The 23,218-nt window shown below is 36.7% G+C and overlaps 1 protein-coding gene across 3 annotated transcripts in view; it reads left to right on the top strand.

Annotated features, from left to right (window-relative positions):
* LOC150096611 (breast cancer anti-estrogen resistance protein 1-like) overlaps window positions 1–11,177 on the top strand; it is a 216,716-nt gene extending 205,539 nt beyond the window's left edge. For all 3 annotated transcript variants that reach the window (XM_090408380.1, XM_090408378.1, XM_090408379.1), the window contains exon 4: window positions 9,025–11,177. In XM_090408380.1, coding sequence (XP_090264506.1) covers window positions 9,025–11,063 — 2,039 coding nt within the window. In that variant the 3' untranslated portion in view covers window positions 11,064–11,177. The remainder of the gene's footprint in view (window positions 1–9,024) is intronic.
* Window positions 11,178–23,218: the final 12,041 nt, after the last annotated feature.

Here is a 23,218-nt window from a genome sequence, read left to right as displayed (position 1 = left end):
TAGTGTGAGGTGTGGAGTGCAAAATAAAATGCCAGAGGACAGTTTGCCTGTAGGAATGATATTGCAACTATGATAATTAAGTAAAAGTGTGGATGAAACTGATTGTGATATAGGTACGAATGACCTGAGATGCAGTGTGAATCAGGTGGTGAGAGATCTAAGGTTAATGCTTGAGGTTGTAATGCAGGAGAGTGAGAGAGGAAAGATAGTAAGTATTACCCAGGAATGATAATGCAGGACTGAGGAGAAGAGCATCAATAATAAATGGATAGTATGTTAGCCAACATGTGTCAAAAGAGAAGCTTGGATTATGTGGATGCCTGGAGTGCATTTGAGGACAGAATAAAACCGTGTGTGTGTGAGAGAGAGAGATGGCCTGCATTTGAATGATGGACATGGACATCTAGAGAGAATGCTGCTCTCTAAGCAAGTGAGTGTGTTGGTCACAGGGAAACCAGAATGATCAGCATGGATGGTAGTAGGAATGCCCTCTTATGGGAATAGTCACTTGTGAGAAGGGGGGATACATGGTATAATGCAGAATCCAGTAGGGTCTGGAGGGAATAATATGTATAGAAATACTGACAGTGTGTTGATTCATCTCCAGAATAAAGGAGATGAATTGGTGGTGCTGATAGATAACTTCAACCAGTTCAAAGATTATTGGGCTCAGTGAGACATAGTTGATGGAAGATGATATACTGTCAGAAATAAAAGTAGAGTGTATAATAGAGGTGTATAGTATAATAAAAGTAGAGAACACTGCAAGGTAAGATTGTAAGTTCCCTACCATGCTATGATAGAGGCAAACTGAGGAGGAGGGCATTGCTAGTTAATGAGTCTATACATAGGTTGTGCAGAAAGAATGATATAAGATTTGTAGATCTGTGGTATGCATTTGATGGAAAGAAGGATTTTACAAAGCTGATGAACTGCATCTAAATGGTTTTGGTGTTGTGTCTAGAGAGACCTTTGTTCACCAAGCATGCTGAAGCGCAAATTCAGGAAAAGCAATTAGGGTGGAAGCAGGTGAGTTTGTGTGAGGCACTCATGAGGCGAGTGAGTGTGAGAATGACCAGCTGCAGAATCTAGTCTCTCAAGCAAAAATATTGAATAGGGTGGTCAATTCTGGAATTAAACGTTGGTGGTGGGGGGGCCCTAAAGGGATGCTGCAGTTTCTATATACTAATGCCAGAAGTATAAGGAACAAGAGGAAGAAGATTTTGGCATTGGTTAGTGCAACCTTGCCAAAAGTTATAGGCATTAGTAAGACTTGGCTAACAGTAGATGATGTAGTTACAGGGATAGAATGTGAAGGGTTTAGTATTTTCAGGGAAGGTAGGATGAGGAAGGGGTACTGTTGATGATAGCAGATAAAATGCAGCCAAAAACAATCAGAGATAGGTGGGAGGATGGCTGTTGAATTTGTAACATTCTGGTGTGAGATTCATGAGGAATATCCCAAAAAGACAAATGAAGAGGTACTAGAGTAGGGAAAAACCAGTGGCGGCCCATACATAAGCATTGCAACACTGCAGCACCCCCAAGTAAAAAAATGAAAAAAAAAAATTTTGTTTGTGTTTATAAATAATAACAATGCTTACAACATTATATAAATGCAATACAACATGTTAAAGGTTACAGCTTATGTTTTGACATTGATTGAATAGTTAATAATTGGAACTGTTCGATTAATGCTTTAGATTACAAAACAAATGCACTGCAATCTAACGCCGATATTCGTTTGCACTTGTCATTGCACGTTACTTCATTAGATATACTGTCAGGAATAAAAACTTGGACATTGAAGAAAGAAGAAATTAAGATTTGGAAAGCTTTGAGATGTGGATTTGGAGAAGGATGGAAAAAAATCAAATGGACAGATAAAATAACTAATGAAGAGGCCTTAAAAAGAGTAGAAAGGGAAACTGGATTAGACATATTCTGAGAGGGAATGGAATCATCAGAGATGCCATCAAAGGAAAAAAATAGATGGAAAAAGACCCAGAGGAAGCGTAAGGAAAACAATGCTAGATGACATGCTGAATGGAGATAAGTACACAACATTGAAAAAGATTTCCTTCCACTCAGAGCAGAAGAGAGTGGAAGGAAAGTTTTTGCTACTAAGAGAAGAACCTGCTCAATTGCAGAATATTCAAGAAGAATTATTATTATTATTCGTGACATCTCCAAGGAGTCCGAAGACTCATCGCAGGAGGACACCTACTGTACAATTCTCCATCTCCACTACTACACAGAACCTCTACTACCAATCACCTACATCAACGCCATCTACTGCCCACAACCACTACCACTTTTTTGTCTGTAAATTGTGCGTGTTCTGAAGGGCCGATTTGTCTGTATGCGGGATGAAAAACCCGAGTTTCCGGGAGAAAAAACTCTGCTACCTCCGTATGACATCGGCTAACTCACCTTCAACTGAAAAAGTCCATATAAAGATTCCTCCCATCATGACAAGAATTGAACTTAGGCCTTTTCCAATCGAAGGGCGCAACTTACCGCCGTTCTTCCAATTGCGCTATGGAGGCGGAGAAGAGAAGAATTAAAACGAATAACAGTAAGAAAAAAAGATATTCTTCTTTCAGTTTTAAAAACTGACAGTATTTATAAACAATAGTATAATAAATATATGAACTATGGGCTTTGGTTAAAATGTGACTAAATCATTCTAAAAGATAATTCTAAAGATAATTTTTTTGCTAAGCAGATTTGTTGAATTATTTTGTTATCATCTCAGTAAGTCATTTTCTCACTGTTGTAGGCTGATTGCAATTTAGAAACCTGTGATTTTGTCACTTTCTAGCTAGTGCTGTTGGTAGCATGCATGATATATATATATATATTTCAAATGCTTATATACATAGATTTTGTCTATTTTGCATGAGGTCACTTCCAGACAACTGATAGCAAAACCAACAAATCATAAAGATATCTGTATTATTTCATTAATGCTGTATACATTAATTTTAAGCTCTAATAATTTGATATTTTAAATGTTTTCTATTTCATTCATAAGAAGCTGGTGCAAAATAGATTTATTAATAAAAATAGTATTATTATTATTATTATTGGCTCCATGGAGTCCGGCATGTTGGGGAGTCCTACGTTACCATTATTTACACAATGCTTATCATACCTCTCAGTTCACTTCATTTCAATTATTCACTGACAAAGAATTCACAATTATTTCTAACAATTAATTCCATTCACTACGCTCCAAGCAAAAAATATAGGCCTCATGCCCTTGTTAATTACACTCTTAAACAAATTCCAGAGGTGGCCACTTATTCCCTCCCTCTTGTTAAGTATTGAAAAAATTCTTCTGCATCTAATACCTATCCCTTAGTAAATTTATATTTATATCATATACTTTTCTCTTTTTCTATTAACCAAATTTTATAACTGAGAAATGTTCAATTTATCCTCAAAAGAAGTATTTTACAGACATATTGCTATTTATCTTTATCACTTGCTTCTGAATTCTCCTCACCACTTCTCATCTCCAAGAAACTCTGATGACTAAACCTGTGCACAATAAACCAGATGTAGCTTATAAAGAAGGATAACTTCTCTATCTCAACATATCAGTGTTTCTTCTTGAGCAGTTTTGCTTCTTTTGCGATGTCTTTGAACTTCAACTCCCTGTTTACCATGTGGATGGTGAGCAGGAGATCCACCATCATTCCTCAGCTTTTAGTTTTAATTCAGTTTTTTTTTCAATGAAATATATATCTTGTAATCTTTTTATCCCAAACCATTATATTTTGTCCACATTGTCAACCTATTTAAATCATCTGCATGTACTAGAGAATTAGCTATATATCGAACGTAATTGTTATTGTTTTGTGTCTCAACACTTCCATGATTCCTAATGAGTAGAAGGAAGGCAAGATAATTCCATCCTACAGAACTGATGCAACCAATTATAAACCAATCCATATATCTCTGGAGTAGTTAAGATATTAGAGATTAGATAAGTATTTGAAGAGAGAGAGAACTGAATCCAGAGATGAGTAGATGATCACTGATAGAAGACAGCATGGCATTGTTAAAGGTATATCTTGTTTTACCAATCTATATGCTTTACAATAGTGACAGCCGAGTGGCATAAGTGGAATGGATATACCGTGCTTCTTTTAGATTTCATCAAGGCATTTGACAGAATTCCACACAGTGTTATTATGCAAACTGAGAGAGTTTGTATAATAACAAACAGATTTATGGAATGGAATGGAGATTTACTGTCTGACAGGTTACAAATAGTGGTTTATGGAGGAGCTGAATGTAAAAGAATTAGTGACTAGTGGGATAACACCACAGGACTCTGTACTAGGGAAATGTCCAATTATATGCAGATAATGCAAAGTTAGGTCAAGAACACATCTAATGCAGAATCCTTGCAAACTGATTCTAATGGACAAATGTCACTTATGTTGCTGAGTGCAAGATTATGCATTAGGGGCTGAACACATTGCTGACTGAGTATTATATTAATGGAAATTTGCAGCAAGTAGTTGATGATACTAGTGATGCAGGAGTAATGGTGGATAGTGAGTTAAGTTTAAAAGCCGCATTGCTATGGTGGTAAACCATCGCATCAGGTAACTGCAATGTTGAAAAGAACACTAACTTGTAGGCATAAGGAAATTCTCCCATTTTACAATATCTTGATAAACCACATCTGGACTAATGTGCTCATATGCGGATGCCTGGGTTCTATGGAAATGAAAAAAAAAAACAGTCTGAAAGATCTAGCATTGCCTACCAAAGTGATGTCTACTTGTGGAACTTAGCATATGAAGACAGACTGAAGAAGTGTGACCTTCAAAGTTTGGGAAATAGGAGGAGGAGAGATGACAGAAACACATACAAGTTAGTACGAGGGGTGGTCTGAAAGGTTCTTGCTCTCGACCATAGATAGCAACACTACTGGCAAGATTTTTTTTTCTAAGTTGGTACATTTGTCATTAGCATTCATGTAAAATTGCAAGTCATTCTATCATGTAGTTTGGTTTATACAGCTGTCTGAAGCAAAAGTGTTGTCTGTATCCTTTGAAATGGATAAAATTGAGTATCGTGCAGTTATAAAATTTTTTGTAAAAGGTTTAACGCGACAAGAAATTCATTCGAAGTTCATAAAAGTTTATGGGCACTCTTCTCCTTCATTTTCGACAATTAAGAAATGGACTGCCAAGTTTAAACGTGGCTGTACCAGCATTGAAGATGATCCACGTGAAGGACGTCCAAAGTGTAACACCAGAAATCATTGAAAATGCATGATATGGTGTTGGATGACCGGTGAGTCAAAGTGCGTGGAATTGCTGAGACTATAGGCATTTCAAAAGAACATGCAGGAATTTTGCATGAAGAATTGCAAATGAAAAACTTTGCGCAAGATGGGTGCCATGCTTGCTCACAGCAGATCAAAAATGCACTCGCATGACAATCTCTGAACAGTGCTTGGAGCATTTTAACAAGAATAAAACTGATTTTGTGCATCAATTTATTACTATGGATGAGACTTGGATTCACCATAACACACCAGAATCCAAACAGCAGTCAAAACAGTGGACAGAAGCCCGTTGTAAAGCACCAAAGAAGACAAAGTCAGTTCCATCAGCAGGAAAGATCATGGCATCAGTGTTTGGGGATGCTAGAGGCATTTTGTTTATTAATTATCTTGAAAAGGATAAAACAATAACCGGGGAATATTATTCAGATCTTTTAACCAGACTAGACGAAAAAATTCATGAGAAAAGACCCGGTTTGCAGAAGAGAAAAAAATCATCTTTCATCAGGATGATGCACCTGCCCACAAAAGTGTTTTGGCAATGGGAAAATTAAGGGATCTGCACTATGAATTGTTGGAACATCAACCCTATTCCCCATATTTGGCTCCCTCTGAGTTCTATGTCTTCTCTGCTGGTCAGTGTTTTTCTTCGAATCAAGAGGTGATTGCTTGCAGCTGTAGAGGGGTATTTTGCAGATCTTACTGAGAACCACTACAAGGACGGGAAATGGTGCTGGAGCATCAGGGTATAAATGTATTAATCTTAAGGGAAGTTATGTTGAAAAATAAAAATAATTTTGAAATTATAAAATCATTTTTTATTGTTAGACCGAGAACTTTTCAGATCACCTTCATAAAATGATTTTACAGTGTAGATAGAGGACAAATTTTGCAGCTAATAGAAGGTGGTTAGAAAACTGGGGCCATCCCTAGAAGATGAAGGTGTAGCCAGGAACCATGTGAGATTCAGGTTCTTTTCATGGTATGTGGTGAGTGACTGGAATAAGCTGTCTGTAGATATTGTGAGTGTGTCTTTTTTGGTGAATGAGGAATTTTAAGGAGAGGGTATGATGGTTGGCAAGGCAATTAATGATCAATCCCCCCAATGAGTTTCAGATTCCCTGGAGACACCTACATATAATCAGGACTTGACAAATTATGCAAAACCCTACTCACCAATCAAAAATAAATTACTCACCCAAGTCCTTCCTACCCCATTTTTTGTTAATGATATGTCCCAATAAGTCAATAAGGCTTCCACAAAATTAGTAGTGCTGTACCATGGTTGGAGAAGTTATTTATTTTTATGACATAATAAATATTCCATTTTGTTCAGTGTGTAGCTACTCACTAGCTAGCAAAATCTACTTGCCACAATAATAAATTTAGTTTAATCCTTTATCCAAGTGTGAGCAAACAAAGTTTGCACCTGAAAATGTCTTCAGGACTGGGATAAGGTGGTACAACACCGGGCAACTCGTTTCAAAGGTGGAGCAAGCTAACATCACTCCTATTTCAGTATCTCCCATAATGCAAAACACATCTTGCGGATATGTATAATGTTATGCACTAAGGGAAGGGCCATTACCCAGACTAGTTTCACCTTTATTGAGGTCTCTTCAGTGGGAGCCAGGCCCAAGTGGAGATACCAGGCAGAAGCATTAGCAAGGTCATCTCTACCTATAGGAATTGCCAAACAGTGTCCCACCTTTTTTTATTAAATTACTCTGGATTTAGAGAAAGATGTTGAAAGGTTATTTTTCACTTGGTTAGACTATAATAAATTTAGTTTAATCCTTTATCCAAGTGTGAGCAAACAAAGTTTGCGCCTGAAAGTGTCTTCAGGACTGGGATAAGATGGTACAACACCAGGCATCTTGTTGCAAAGGTGGAGCAAGCTAACATCACTCTTATCGCAGTATCTCCCATAATGCAAAACACATCTCCTTGCGGATATGTATAATGTTATGCATTAAGGGAAGGGCCACTACCCAGACTAGTTTTGACCTTTATTGAGGTCTCTTCAGTGGGAGCCAGGCCCAAGTGGAGATACCAGGCATGGTATCTCCATGCCTGGTAGTGTAAATGGAGATACCAGGCCTGGTATCTCCATTTGGGCCTGGCTCTCACTGAAGAGACCTCAATAAAGGTCGAAACTAGTCTGGGCCCTTCCCTTAATGCATAACATTACACATATCCGCAAGGAGATGTGTTTTGCATTATGGGAGACACTGAGATAGGATGATGTTAGCTTGCTCCACCTTTGCAACGAGTTGCCCGGTGTTGTACCCTATCCCAGTCCTGAAGACACTTTCAGGCGCAAACTTTGTTTGCTCACACTTGGATAAAGGATTAAACTAAATTTATTATAGTCTAACCAAGTAAAAAATAAACTTTCAAAATCTACTTGCCACAAGTGAGTATTTGTCAAGCCCTGTATATAATAATAATTCACACTGAGATTTTGTAACATCCTAAGGACATCCAGTTCCCCATCTCTATTCACATATTAATCTCTGTTACATCTATCACTGCATTATCTTCAACGGAATAATACACCTTTGCAAAGTGGGAGATCACTTCCCTTTTTACTGGAGGCTCAAAGTCACTTGAAAAAAGTTCCATGTTTGGTCTCTAGAGCAGATTACTGGACTATGTATAAAATCAGTTAAATAAAAAAAATAATCCTTAGCCTGCCCATAGTACAAATGTACTTATAGGTTTACAAATAAAACTTTTCGTGAGTGGGAGATACATCAAAAAATAAAAAAAATTAATCAGTTAGCAATTCCACCACTCACTTCCTTACTTTTTTTTTTATGTGACCCCCACCCAAAAAAAGGTTTTAGTAAACCTATAGTGTGGATGGACTAAGGAGTTTTTTTTTTTCTATTTTATTTTTCCATAGTCTGGAAAGCCTGCTCCAAACATGGAACTTTTTACAAGCCACTTCAGGTCTCCAATAAGTGGAGCAGTGGCCTCATAGCAGGTGATGAAATTCATCTTCTGATTAAAGACATTCACACAAACATCCATGTCCATGATGGGATTCAAACCCAAAGCCTTTTGGTTGGAGAATGTATATGTTAACCACTCAGCCAACCTAGCTGCATTCATTCAGGTTATCTTTCCATAATCATTCTTCCTTTTACTCACCACATAGTGAAAGAATTTTTGGGGATTTCCTATTGGAAATCAGATATTCCTTACCATATTGATCACTACTTACCCATACTTTATATTGCCTATGAGTTTGTGCATCAACTCTCTCTCCAGAACATTTTCTTGTCTTTCATCTCCAGCTTGCTGATGCTACCCATCAATTTAACTCCCATCTGATTTATCCTCCCAATTCTGAGTATGCAGTTTGGAACTGCTACCTTCAATTACTCCTTCACCATTTCTCACAATCTATTGTAGTTTCTTATTTTATGGAATTGCACTGCATTAAACTGCCTCCTAAGTTTGTCATAATCACCAGCTCTGTAGTTCAACATATACTCCTTAACTGAAAATTCCACATGCATAGCTACTTGCCAGGTCAAGAATGCATGATCACTCTCCCCTAGACTTAAAATTGGATACTCTTATTAGACATTTTGCAGCAATTTCTATATTAATGACTTAGTGGTTAATTTAATTATTAAATAAATATCAATAAGAACATTTTCTTGATTATATTGTAATTCAAATATTATTTTGTATTATTTTAGGTAGCAATTATGATACTCCATCTAGTCCACGAGTAGTGAAACTTAATGAACCATATGATGAGCCAAGGTGCCATGGTAGTAAAAGCATTGTCTTATCCCAGGCAGCTTACAATGAACCTCAGTCCCGTGCATTTCATGCAGAAGCTACTGTGAATACATCAGGCCATCATGATTATGATATCCCAAATAATGAGGATCAAAGTTCTTATGATATTCCAGGTGTTACAAAATTTAATGACAGAGACAGTGGAAATGTGAATGATGCTTCAACCCATCTTATTACTCTTGCAGACAGCTATGAAACCTTATTACCAGTTGCACATAAAGCATCTATATATGATACACCTGCATTTGGCATATCATCTAGTTCATCATCATTTCAATCTTCATCAGGAAGCCATTCTAGTATGGATACACTTTCAGTATCTAGTGTTAGTGGTTCAAATCGTTCCAGTTTGGAAAAGCATCCTAGTGAATTATATGATATACCACCAGAACCTTGCCCTGTCTCAGAAATTAAATCATATTTAAATCAGAATAAAACAGTGCCTTCTCATGTAACATTAATGGGTGAAATGTATGATGTGCCTCCAAATAATGCTGCTATTCAGTTCTATGATATTCCTTCTGTGCCTAAGAGTATTACTAAAATTACAGATTTATATGATGTTCCCCCACAAATTCATCATGAAAGTGGTTCAGTCCAACAAAATTCTGTGTCCAATACAGCTCATATTTTGGAAGGAAATATTTATTCTAAAAATCAGCAGTCAGAAGGAAAGGGTAGAGAGCTTTTACTAGATAGAGACTCTGCAATGGAAACCTTAGGACAGTTACAAGAGACAGTGCAAGGTGCAATTTCTAAATTATTTAGTTTTGTCAGCAATACCTGGAGGGAACAGAAAAACTTGGAAACTAAGGTTGTTGACATTGAAATAACTTGCCATAAAATTCAAACTTCATTCACTGAATTTCTAGAATTTGCTGAGGGAACTCTGGCTAATTCTTCCCAGGCAACAGATAAGTCTCTCTTGCCAAAATTAAGCAAACTAATAAAACCATTAGTAGATTCCAGCATTATTGTACAGACTGTTGTTAATTCTTTAGATGAGAAAGGATGGCATGTTGTAAGATTAGCTAGAGAAGAAGACTCGGATACTCAAGATGAACTAGATCAGTTGGTAGCTTGTGCCCGAAATCTAGTTGAAGATGTACGTCAGGTAGCATCTTTCATCCAAGGAAATTCTACATTATTATTTAAACGTATTCAAGCTTCTAAAGATGCCAAGCCTGGAGCTAAACCTCCTATTGCTCCCAAGCCTGATCTGAAAAGTAAAATTAACTATGATTTTAAATCTCCAAAAATGCAAGAAAGACCACTTCCTTCTCCTCCTCCATCTCAGGTGATATATGATAACAATGACATTAATGATAGAAACATTATAAATGAATATGAATACGTCAATTTAGAATCAAAAGAAGTTGTAGAAAAAGAAAGTGAAGCAATCAGAGCTGCTTTACCCCCAGAAATGCAGAAGTCATTGGATGATTTAATTCGACAGTCAGAGATACCTGTAGATAGTAATGTTGTAGCTGCTCCAGCAGAAGTGTTTAAAAACCATTCAGTTATATTAGATCATAGTGATTTGCAGCTGTTGCAATTTTATTCAGCTCAGCTTCAAACGCATACTATGCTTCTGACAAATGCCATTGATGCCTTCTTATTAACCATCAAAAATAATCAACCACCAAAAGTTTTTGTAGGACACAGCAAGTTTATAATAGTAAGTGGCCATAAACTGGTCTATATTGGTGATACAATGCATCGTAACATACAAAATGTGGATATCAAAAACTATATAATGCAATGTACAAATAATTTGTGTACTTCACTTAAAGCAGTTGTAAACACTACTAAAAAAGCAGCAGTTCAGTTTCCATCTGTTGTGGCAGTGCAGGAAATGGTAGATAGTGTTGTGGATCTCTCACATGTAGCTTGTGAACTGAAAATAACTGTTGAACATATAATCAAGGGTTGACTGAATAATATGTACATTGAATATCTTATGTATGTTCCCTTTTATAATTTTTATGACCAACTGTTTTTTATCCTATACACAAATACAAGCTCTTAAAAATATGCAAATTTGTTATTTACTAATTTAATATATACTAGTCTATAATTTAGGAAAATATACAAATTTTTTTAAACTAAATATTTGTATGTTTTATTAAATTGTATACTTAATCATAGTAGTTATGATTGTTTAGCATAAAACATAACTGCATGTTTTTTTGTTTTGTTTTTTTAAATTCCCAACTGCATTGTATATTGCTTAAGGAAATTAACAATGTATTTGTTAATAAATAAATTTTTTTACTTTATTATCTTATATTTTCCGAAGTCAAATCAGCATCATCGGGATTAATATACTTGTATTAGATGTGCAGGCAGGCACACTTCAGTAACAAAGATGAAGAAATCAGAGAGATACAGGATTATCTAAAGACCTACAATCATGCCATCTATTGGCTTTGGTTGGGTGTTTTTGGTCATTGGACTGGCTGTCTGTGGATAAGGGGTTTCCCCATGTGAGGAAGAGTCTGATACATTCATATTTGTTTAAGTTGGGATAGTTGGTAAGAGCTTCAGCTGATTCAAGGAAAAACCTCTCAAACTTGAATTTACTTTGGAGTAAGGTGATTTTTTTTTTTTTTTTTTTTTTTTTTTTTACTCCACTGAAGTAAATTTAAGTTCAAGAGGCATTTCCTCAAATCAGCTGCAGCTCTTACCAACTTTCCCAACCTAAACAAATATGGATGTATCAGACTCCCCCTCACATGGGGAAACCCTTATCCGCAGACCAAGAACATCCAACCAAAGCTAACAGGCAGCATAATTGTAGGACTTTAGGTCTTCCTGTATCTCTCCAGTTTTTTCATCTTTGTTACTGAGGAGTGCCTGCATGCACATGTCTAATACAAATATATTAATCCCTGATTATGCTGATTTGACTTCGGCAAAATATAGGATAATAAAATAAACAATTTTATTTATTAACAAATACATTGTTAATTTCCTTAAACAATATACAATGCTAGAGAATCAGCTTATAAGTCTAAACACTAGAATACCCATACTTTTCATTCGACATGTTGCACTAAGAAGTTTAAAATATTCTATTGTAATATTTTGTTACAGAAAATATTTTATTAAATTCAATATAATCAGTACAAAGAAAGTCTAAAACTGAAATCATAACATCTTACATCACTGCAAGTTCAGGATACAAATATTTTTGATAGTACTTTATTTTGAACATAGTATCAATGTCTAAGAATATACCAGATTTTAAAAAAATTAAACAAAATGGTTGGGAAATAACATCAAAATAGTTTTAAGTAGAAAAAGTTCTGTAATAAATTTCTAAATGTTTCAAATCATTGCTTCAATATAGGTATGTAAGCTGTCATACTTGGAAAAATTAAAGATGGAAAAAACTTATGTGAAATAAATTTATTAGCTGTAAAATTTTCAACTTAGTATCAAAAGCATCTTTAGTATAATAACAATGAATACAAAATAAATTACAATAAAAGAATCAATTTTAAAAAGCACCACTACAGCATCAGTAGGACAAGAGATGGTCAGTAAAAATTCCCAAGTTAAAAAAAAACATCCTTTAATGAATCAGGAATTTGCATAAACTTGATATAATATTTCCCATAAAAAGGGATAACTGAAGGAAATCAGGTCTGTTTAAGTTTGGTCAGTGTAGAAAGGCCTCGCAGCTCTCCTTGTAACATCTCTGTAAGAAATCTACTTTTATGTAAAAGTTTACTTTTCTTCCAAAGATTAAACTGCTGTATATTAAAGGAATTTCTGAATGTATTGCTAAGGTTCTGAGACCTCTTAATACTGCAGTATCCTTTTGTTCTGTCAGGAAGATTTCTACCTTCCTTTCTTTACTTAAAGACAAGCTTTCTCTCCTCAGCATTCCAGGGGTCTATCAGATTCCTGCACCAGTGGACAAGAGAGCAGGGATCTTACTTTGGACAATTTGGCAGATCTGCAGCCGTCATGAGGAACATAAATCATATATTCAGTATCTTGAATGTGAGCAGTCTGGCCTAACAGAACATGCAATTTTGACAAGACATAGGGTTCTATGGAAGAAAACTAAACTGGTATGTAAAAGTAGATTCCTAGTGGAGTGGTTATGCAAGGAGAGCTGTGAGGACTTTCTACAAGGACCAAACTTAAACATATCTGATTGCCTTTGATTATCATCCCCTTTATGGGAAATGTTATTAATATATCAGTTTTTATGCAAATTCCTGATTATTATCTTATATCTTTTTTTTTTTTAATTGGGAATTTACTGACCGTCATCACACTAATGTTGTAGTGGTGCTTTTTAAAACTGATTATTTTATTGTAATTTATTTTATGTTCCATTGTTGTTATTGTACTGAAGATGACTTTGATACTTGGCAAAAATTTTACAGCTAATAAATTTATTTCATGTCTTTTGCAACTACACCAACAGCATCTACTGCCTACCACCACTAGTATTTTCACAGATCACAATCACACACATATCCATGCCCATGATGGGCTTCGAACCTGTAGCCTTTTGGCTGGAGAGCAGATACACTAACCACTCGGCCAACCAGACCAGCAAATATTAAATTTGAAAAATATTAATTAAATAATAAGCCACTTCAGGATACATCATAAATTTTACTTATTAAACAGTGTAAAAAAACAGAATTTGTTTACTTTAACAAAGTTTTTTAATCTTTCAGAACTTAGTTGCATGCAATTTTCCTATCTTGGAAAAATAATTTCACATGGAATTATACAGATCCAGTTTGTAAATATTTCTGTAACAAATTTATATAAATGTGAATGGTTATAAAGCATGCTACTACGATTATTGCAAGGGCTGTTTGTTTCTTTCCAGTATTTCAAAATATCATTGAACTTCTATTTTTGACCACAAATGATTTGTTTTTTGCAAAAATCAGATAAAATTTTGAGTTTATGCATCAGATCTTTCTTTTTGCAATTTCTTTTATGTTTGATTTGCTTCATCTTAACAGTTACCAGCAATTAATTTAGTTATGTGTGTGGGGGGGGGGGGTAAGGGAAATGAGATACAAGTTCTTCTTTCACTATATTTAATTTACTTAATTTTGATCATTCAAAGGAGCAAGAATAATAATGTTTCATAATGCATTTACTAATTCTATTGCTCCTGCTGGTATAGCAACATATAATCAGAAACAGAGTTCAGTTGGTGATTATGAATGAGATATTACTACTTATTACACTGGTCAACATAACTAGAATAAAAACAACCGGATTCTATGTATACAGCCATACCTCTCTTAATGAAACCTCATTACAATGAAATTAGCTTTTTTTTTTTTTTTTCCAAGAAATATTTTAGACAGCACATGACATTATTGCCTAAAAATAATTTTGAACTGGAACCATTATTACCATTGGACAAAAATATTCAGAACTGCATTTCAAATCTTGAAATTAGCCTTCCTATTAGCATTCCCATAGAGGTAATATTTCTCCCACCAAATACAATTGTTTATACAGATGGACTTTGGTCCATCTACCGTGTACTTGCTTTACCAATTTTTGTAATCTTCATTCATTACAAGCTAACCATAGCTATCCAGTAATTTTTAAACGTCTACATTATCTGCACAATGTCTTTATTATTATTATTATTACCCCCCCCCAAGACCTTATGGAGTCAAAGACTCATCTGGAAGGTCCTTTTATCTCCCTATTTCTACACACAGCTCATCATACCATGCTTTAAACACATTCAAACTCTTTGCAGACACCACATTCTCAGGCAAGGCATTCCAATCATTCACAACTCAGGCAAGGCATTCCAATCATTCACAACTCTGCACGAAAAAACCTGCCTCTCACACCCTCTTTATACAGTTTCCAGGGATGACCTCTGGTTCTCCCCTGATCTCCCACTATTCTCTGTAAAATGTCTCCAGCGTTGATCCTATAACAACCCCTTACCAACTTGTAGGTCTCTATCATATCTCCCCTCTTCCTCCTGTCCACCAGACTCTGCAAATTACATCTTAATCTTTCCTCATACTCGACATTCCAGAGGTCAGAAACTACCTTAGTCAGTCTCCTTTGGACCCTTTCCAACATCTCTTCATCCTTCTGAAAACCCGGTGACCAAATCTGGGCACAATAGTCCATTTGTGGCCTAATCAAAGCCTTATACAATGGAACAAAAATCTCCCTATTTCTACACGTCAGTGTCCTCCATGGAGTCTGAAGACTCACTGCAGGAAACACAATCTATCATACCTCTCCTTGAACCCATTAGCAGACAAAGCACTCACAAATGACTCTGGTAACCTATTCCACTCATTCACAACTCTCCTAGCAAAAAAATCTAGTCCTCACACCTCTACTAACCACACACCTTTATTCAACTTCTAGGGATGACCCCTTGTTCTGGTCCCTCTAGCCAAGTGCTGAAACATTTTCCCTGCATCTATCCTATAAAACCCTTTAAGCAACTTAAACATTTCTTTCATATCCTCTCTTTTTCCTCCTATCAACCAACTTCTGCAATCCACACACCTTTAATCTATCCTCATAGGGAACATTCCACAGGCCACTCACCATCTTGGTCACTCGCTTCTGAATCCTCTCCAATGCTTCCTCATTCCCAAGAAACCCAGGTGACCAGACTCAAGCATAGTAATCCATATGTGGGCATATCAAGGCCTTATAAAGAGGAATAACAACTTCCTTATCTCTACTTGTTAATGTATCCTTCAATAGCCAAGTAATCTTATGGGCTACTTTAGCAGCATGTCCTCTAAACTTTAACTCTCTGTCTATCACCACCCCTAAATCTCTAGCTTCATCTATTTCCTGCAGTACAGTGCCATCAACGTGATACACGGCTTGCAATCTGTTTATCCAAAAATGCACAGCTTTATGTTTCTCGACATTAAACTAACACCCTATTTAAATTGTCCTACAAGCTCCCCACATCGCCTTGATAACTATTACTCTACCTAATTTCAGCAAACAACTGAATATTTCCTTTCAGGTTATTTCCTATATATATATATAGAAAGCACAGAAAATATATAAAATAGCACAGAAAAGAGGGGGAATAATTTAAAATGGCCCCATTCTGTTATTTTCATTCCTTCAGCCTTTTGAAAATGAAGAAAACTGCAATTTTTTGTTGCATTATTCACTATATTTGGAACTATCAAGACAATTTTCTTAAGAATCCTGAATGGTGCACCATGTGACAATACCAAAGGAGAATGTAAAAGAGTGAATGAATTCTTAGAAAGAGAAATGAATGTTTATCTTTAAATGTTTTATTTTACATTACATTAATGATAGCAACACAAAAATAAAATAAAATAAATAAACATATTTGCATACTTCATACCACTTTGGATGTCTGAAAAAAAGTTGTCTTGATAAGTGGATGTACTAAATATGTTGAAATGCACATCTATAGTACATTAGTACTGTAGATTTGCAATTTTTTTTGTCTAACACTCACTAAATACATTGCCAATAACACCTATGAGTTATTCTCAACAATAAATTAAATGTATGATAAGTGCCTCCATAGCACAGTTGGAAGAACAACAGGAAATTGCATCCTTTGATTGGAAAAGACTTGCATTTGATTTCTTATCATGATGAGAAGAATCTTTATATGGAGATTGAAGGTGAGTTAGCCAATCTCATATGGAGACAGCTGGGTTTTTTCTCCTGGAAACTCAGATTTTTCATTCCATGTATAGGCAAATCGGCCATGAGAGCATGCAATTTACACACAAAAAATACTGTTGTTGGTGGTGGTGGTAGTAGGCAGCAGATGGCATTCATGGTAGTAGTGTCATTGTGTGTAGTTGGTGAATTAAGTAGGAGGGGAGACGTGAGATGTATGTAGCAGAATAGTGCCCCCCCCCACAAGAAGTCCTTGAAGGTGTCACATAATAATACATTCATCACATGTATTGATCGATCTTAATTCTGAAGTGTTATTTCATTTAAAAAATATATATATATATATATATATATATAAACTGTTATTCTTTTAACAAGAATGGATATATTTCCATTTTAATTTTTGCTGTACAGTTCTATCATGAGGAACGTCCACGCGGTTAGCCTAGTGGCTATGCGCTTCGCAACCATATGCCTGAAGAAGGAGTGTCCTAAGTTCGATTCCTGTCGACGACGTGAGGAGCTTAAGGATCTTTCTCAGCCATAGCCAAGTTAGCCGGTCTTGGGCGTGGACAGCAGGGTTTTCCCCCCAGTTTATCTGGGGTTTTTCATCCCGTAAACAGGCAAACCAGCCCCGTGAACATGCGCTGCTACAGTCAAAAATTACATTTCCCCCTCAGCGGCAGGCCAGCTGGGGGTTGTGCTAACAAAAGTCGTATCTACGTAACAGGCGGACCCTGCAATGGAAGTGGGAAAAACGTGCTGAGGAAGAAGAAGTTCTATCATGAGGAATGCTGTGAAAAAAACATAGTGAAACAAGTCAGTGTTTGTTGAAATGCTTACTGAAACAAAAGTCCCAGCTGGGCATAAATAACTGAACTTATTTGCAGACTGTTCTTGTTTCCTTATAAACTTATTCATATAATCCAGTGTTTTTGCAACTGCCAGAAACATAAAAGTGCTTGGTCTTCTTCTGAGATCATGTTCACTACTACCTGCAATTCTTGGTCTCTGAAGAATCTTCAAATATGTGTTTTTGAATAGCAGTTTCATCTTCAGGAATAAAAAGAAGTTGTCATCGAAATTCAAAGCACATTATGTAAAGAAGATATTTATTAATAAATGCACAAACATTTTCTACTTATTAACAAAACCTCATTAGTGTAAAATTATAATACAACAAACAAGCATGTGATTTAAATGATAAAACAGAAGACACCTGAATAAAATCTAGCAACAGTGGATGTGATAAGAATATTATACAAGTAGCAATCTTAAGCATTATTCATCTTATAGAAAATTATAACACCAGCTTAAATTATAATTGTGTGATCAATACATTATATATATATTTTACTTCAGTCTTTAAATTTTACCTGAAAAGCTGACTAATCCCACTGTTTATCCAAAATACGTTTAACTACACGACCTTGTTAGACTTCAGGACAGCGAGGCTGATACATTCTTGGGTGCATTAATGAAAGATGCTAATTTTTGAATAGGTCAGATAGCTATGTGAATGCTGATGGAGTAGACAGAGGTCAGCAACTATTAGAACAATCTTCCCCATAAATGTTTTCCCCAATGATTACAACCAAATTCCTTTCTTCTTCAGCACTGTTGTGTCATAGATCTTGAGACCTTTTGTGTGTGCATGGGGGGAAGCTGATTAAAAAAAAAAAAAAAAAAAAAAAAAAAAAAAAAAGACCACCACTACATGTGTTATCCAGAAATATAACAATTCTAATCTTGGTAAATCACACTTTCAAGACACCATATCTGTCAGAAAAAAAAAAAACTTTTCAAAGAAATTTTGAAAAAAAATTTTTTTTTTTTCCCCAATTGCAACATGCAAGAGGTTGAAAAACCTACAGTATGTGATGCCATGTGAGGACAAATGGTTAAGAAAAAAAGTTTTTTTTCGAGGAACTGGAGATCATAGCCGTTAGGAAAAATTGTGAGACAAAGACTAGAACAAAGGCAGAAGGAAGGGTAGCAAATTCATTTGTTAGTTTTAAAAGAGCTGAGCAGTGAGTGAGAGGATACTGATCAGCAGTTGCTCACATAGATTTAAATGTTGAATGGAGGGACTCAACTGAGTAGAACAGCAACCATGAAAATGCCTACAGAAGAAGGATAAGACAGAAACAGAATACCTGTTAGAAAGCAAATGGAGTAAATTTGTGAGACAGGTGTTATCAATTAAATAGATTAGCTTACTCTGGCAAATATGGATTTATACCATGTTAGAAGTCATAATGAAAGGTAGTGTGCATATATTATTATTATTATTACCACCCCAAGACCTCATGGAGTCAAAGACTCATCTGGGAGGTCCTTTTCTTACACACACAGCTCATCATGCCATGTTTTAAACACATTCAAACTTTTTGCAGACATCACATTCTCAGGCAAGGCATTCCAATCATTCACAACTCTGCACGAAAAAACCTGCCTCTCACTCCCCTACTCACACCCTCTTTATACAGTTTCCAGGGATGACCTCTGGTTCTCCCCTGATCTCCCACTATTCTCTGTAAAACGTCTCCAACATTGATCCTATAACAACCCCTTACCAACTTGTAGTCTCTATCATATCTCCCCTCTTCCTCCTGTCTACCTGACTCTGCATATTACATCTTCTCAATCTTTCCTCATACTCAACATTCCAGGTCAGAAACTACCTTAGTCAGTCTCCTTTGGACCCTTTCGAACATCTCTTCATCCTTCTGAAATCCCAGTGACCAAATCTGGGCACAATAGTCCATTTGTGGCCTAATCAAAGCCTTATACAAAGCCAACAAGAATCTCCCTACTTCTACACGTCAGTGTCCTCAGCATTATTCCCAGAAGCCTTTGTGTTATCTTCACAATTATGGCGATGTGTCCCCTAAATTTTAGATCCTTATCCACTATCACCGCCAGATCTCTTATTTCCTCTACCTCCAACAATATATTCATACCAAGCATAAATTTTGCATCCCATCTTTGTTTTCCAAATTTTAAAACCTTATATTTTGCAACACTGAACTCACATCCCCATTTCCGTGCCCAATCACTCAATCTATTCAAATCTTCCTGTAAGGCCACAACATCTTCACTACACTTCAGGGTTTGTCCCAACTTTGCATCATCTGCAAACAACTGAATATCTCCATCCAAATCTTCACCAATATCATTAATATACAAGTTACACAGCAATGGACTTAAAACAGACCCCTGAAGCACTCCACTAGTGACTTTCCTTTTACTGGATATCGCTCCCCCATACACAACTTGTTGATATCTATCAGATAACCAGTCTCCAATCCAATGCACCAATCTAATATCCACCCCATCTGCTCTAGTTTGACTGTCAACCTATCATGAGGTACTCTATTAAAAGCCTTTGCGAAATCCAAGTATATTACTGTGTATCCTTTTCCTCTGTCCAAGAAAGCAGTCACTTTATTGTAATAATTAAGTAGATTATTAAAACATGACCCCTCTTTAGCAAATCCATGCTGTCCATTCAAGATAATACCATTGTTATCAACCCAACTCTGGATCCTAGTTCTCACAAGCTTCTCCAACAACTTAACTACAACACCTGACACAGAGATAGGCCTATAGTTTGATGCTTGAGTTCGATCACCTCCTTTATGAAATGGCACAATCTTGCCCTCCTTCCACTCCTTAGGAACTTGACCGAGTGCAAGACTCATATTAAAAAAATATGTCAAGGCAGGTGTCAGCTCCCTGGCACATTCTTTCAGAATACGTGGCGATATATTATCAAGTCCCACAGCCATATTATCATCTAGTTTACTCAACTCCCCATACATCTCTTGCTCACCTACAGTCAGTCTCTCCTCCCCATCATCAACTGCTCTCAATCCCTCCATGAAGTCACATTCACAAGATTGAAAGATCTTTATGAACTGCTCATTAAGTATCTCCACCACACATTCTGCATCAGCTGTCTTTATACCATTTTCTCCAATCAATGTCATCCTTCCATAATTATTCTTTCTTTTGCTGGCTACATATCGAAAGAACTCCTTAGGATTCTTTTTGGCTTCATTAGCCAACTGCTGTTCATATCTCTCTTCAGCTACCCTCACCAACCAAGTCACCCTCCTTGCTTGGTCTTTGTAGACCTCATGGAATTGGTTATTTCCACTTCTCTTATGCTGCCTCCACAATGCCCTTTTTCTCTGTATCGCATGCTTAATCTCTTTATTCATCCATCTCGCACCCACCTTTATTTAACCTTCTCACCCTTGGAATACATTTAGACATTGCATCTACTAAACAGTTTTTGAAAATCCCCCAAGTTGCATTGATCTCTTTTCCAGCTAACTCCTCATTCCATGCTACAACCTCAAGCTGTCTCCTGAGCTCTTCATAATCACCCCCCCCCCTTGTAGTTCCACATATACCCTTTTCTCGCAGAGGTCCTCGCACTGCTGGCAACCACCCAGGTAATCACCTCATGCTCACTCTCACCAATTGGTGGATAATTTGACACCTCATTTACAATTACATCCTCTGATGAGATGACCAAATCCAAGACCCTCAATCCTCATGTGCCCTCTGTTACATACTGTCTAAGGTAGTTATCCCTCAAAAACTCTCATTTTCTTTACTTCCAGTTGCTATCTCATCATTCCAGTCTATATTGCTATAATTAAAATCACCCATAATGATCACCCTTTTCTTATTTACTTGGATAATTTGATTGTACATTTCATTATCACCACCATCCACATTACCTGGTCTATAACAACATCCCACCAAGTATTTGATTCCATTCACCTCTATCTCACACCATACTGCCTCAAAACCACTGGCACTATTTCCCTCTTGCATCTCCACTTTATATGGATATAACTCTTTCTCTATGATCAATAGCACTATCCCTCCCTTTTTACCCCCTCTGGCCTCACGAAACACATCATACCCTTCCATCTCTATTCCTGTCAGGATGTCACCCTCTTCCAACCATGTCTCACTTATTCCGACAATCTTTGGGTGAACAGATGCAATTAGTGCAACCATTTCATCTGCCTTGTTTCTTATATTGTAGCATTTGTATACAAACACAACAGCTCATTTCTGGATCTACAGCTAGTTCCACTGATACTACCATTCACTCGATGTGATCTCTCCATGCTCGACTGGGGTCATTTCCCTTTCTGCTTCTTCATTTTAAAACCCTTTTCAATTCCAACTGTTTCCTCTTGATCCCTGGTCATCCCATTCCTTTCCTGCCTACACATGCTCACCTCCTCTTGGAGCATCCACTTTTCTCATGCTGTGTACCCCTGTCCACCCTGAGCCTCCCCGTTTCCTTGCTCCTCTTGCAGACCTATCTCTCATTTTCTATACTCATACCACTCACTTCCTCATTCATAACCACCTCTTCAATCTCTCCTCCCGCTCTGCCACATCACTTCCCACTCCATCTGATTCATTCTCTCTATTCACTTCTCTACCTTCCAGTAGCAGCCTCTCCAAGCGACTCACACCATAACCACCCAAATGCAGTCGATCACTCCCATACAGCTCACTTCGTCCCTCAAACTCATTCCACACATTAACAAACTGTACTCCTGTCTCCTCACACATTTCAGCCAGTATATCATCCATAATCCTTGCTCTCTGCCTCATTTCACCACAGGCATACCTAGGCAGCATGCTAACTACCCTTCCTGTCACACTATTCTCTTTTATCCTTCTAAGCAGCCTCCTGATATCCACTTTGACACACTCTTTGTGTCATTTCATTTTAAAACCTCTCTCAAATCATTCGTACCTATTAACACTATTAACTCTTTTGCTCGCTCCTGCCTCATATCCAATGCCTCAATCACTCTACTCATTTTAGCACCTAGAAATCATACCTTGTGCATTCTATCCTCCAGCACACCTTTAATAATGGAGTCACCATACAACGCCACTCGCTCATCTTTCATTAACTCTTTCATTCCATCATTATTTATTTTAATAGTTTTTACCTGAATTTTCTTAATTTCATTCTTTCAATAAAGAAGTACCTGTTGTTCCATTCATCATTAAACCTTCTTCCTTCATCTGCAATTTTACGTTTTCTTGAACCCATTTTTGAAATTATTTTTAACAAATATATATCCTCTGAAAATAATAGTTGATGTTATTGAATTGTATTAAAAGACGGACCAGGAATGCGACTGCAAGAGTGTGCCAAAATCTCGGGTTGGCGATGGATGAAGTCGACTTTGTTATCCCCACTCATGATGACTCGCGCCAAGTTGCACGGCGCGATTTCTTGCATCGTCCAATCCAATTCAACTTCCGAATCTCGCGACACATTCTCTCTATCATTCAATCTTTCTAACTCTCGACCCTCTCTTCTCACTTTCACTCTCATTCATCCTTCTTTGTTTCCGTACTTTCAGTCCA

This window comes from Typopeltis vanoorti, chromosome 18 (genome assembly GCF_054136105.1).
Source record: "Typopeltis vanoorti isolate ZY-2024b chromosome 18, IOZ_Tvanoo_1.0, whole genome shotgun sequence".
NCBI lineage: Eukaryota > Metazoa > Arthropoda > Arachnida > Uropygi > Thelyphonidae > Typopeltis > Typopeltis vanoorti.
The sequence above is the reverse complement of the archived record's forward strand: the minus strand, read 5'-3'. Positions and strand labels throughout refer to the sequence as shown.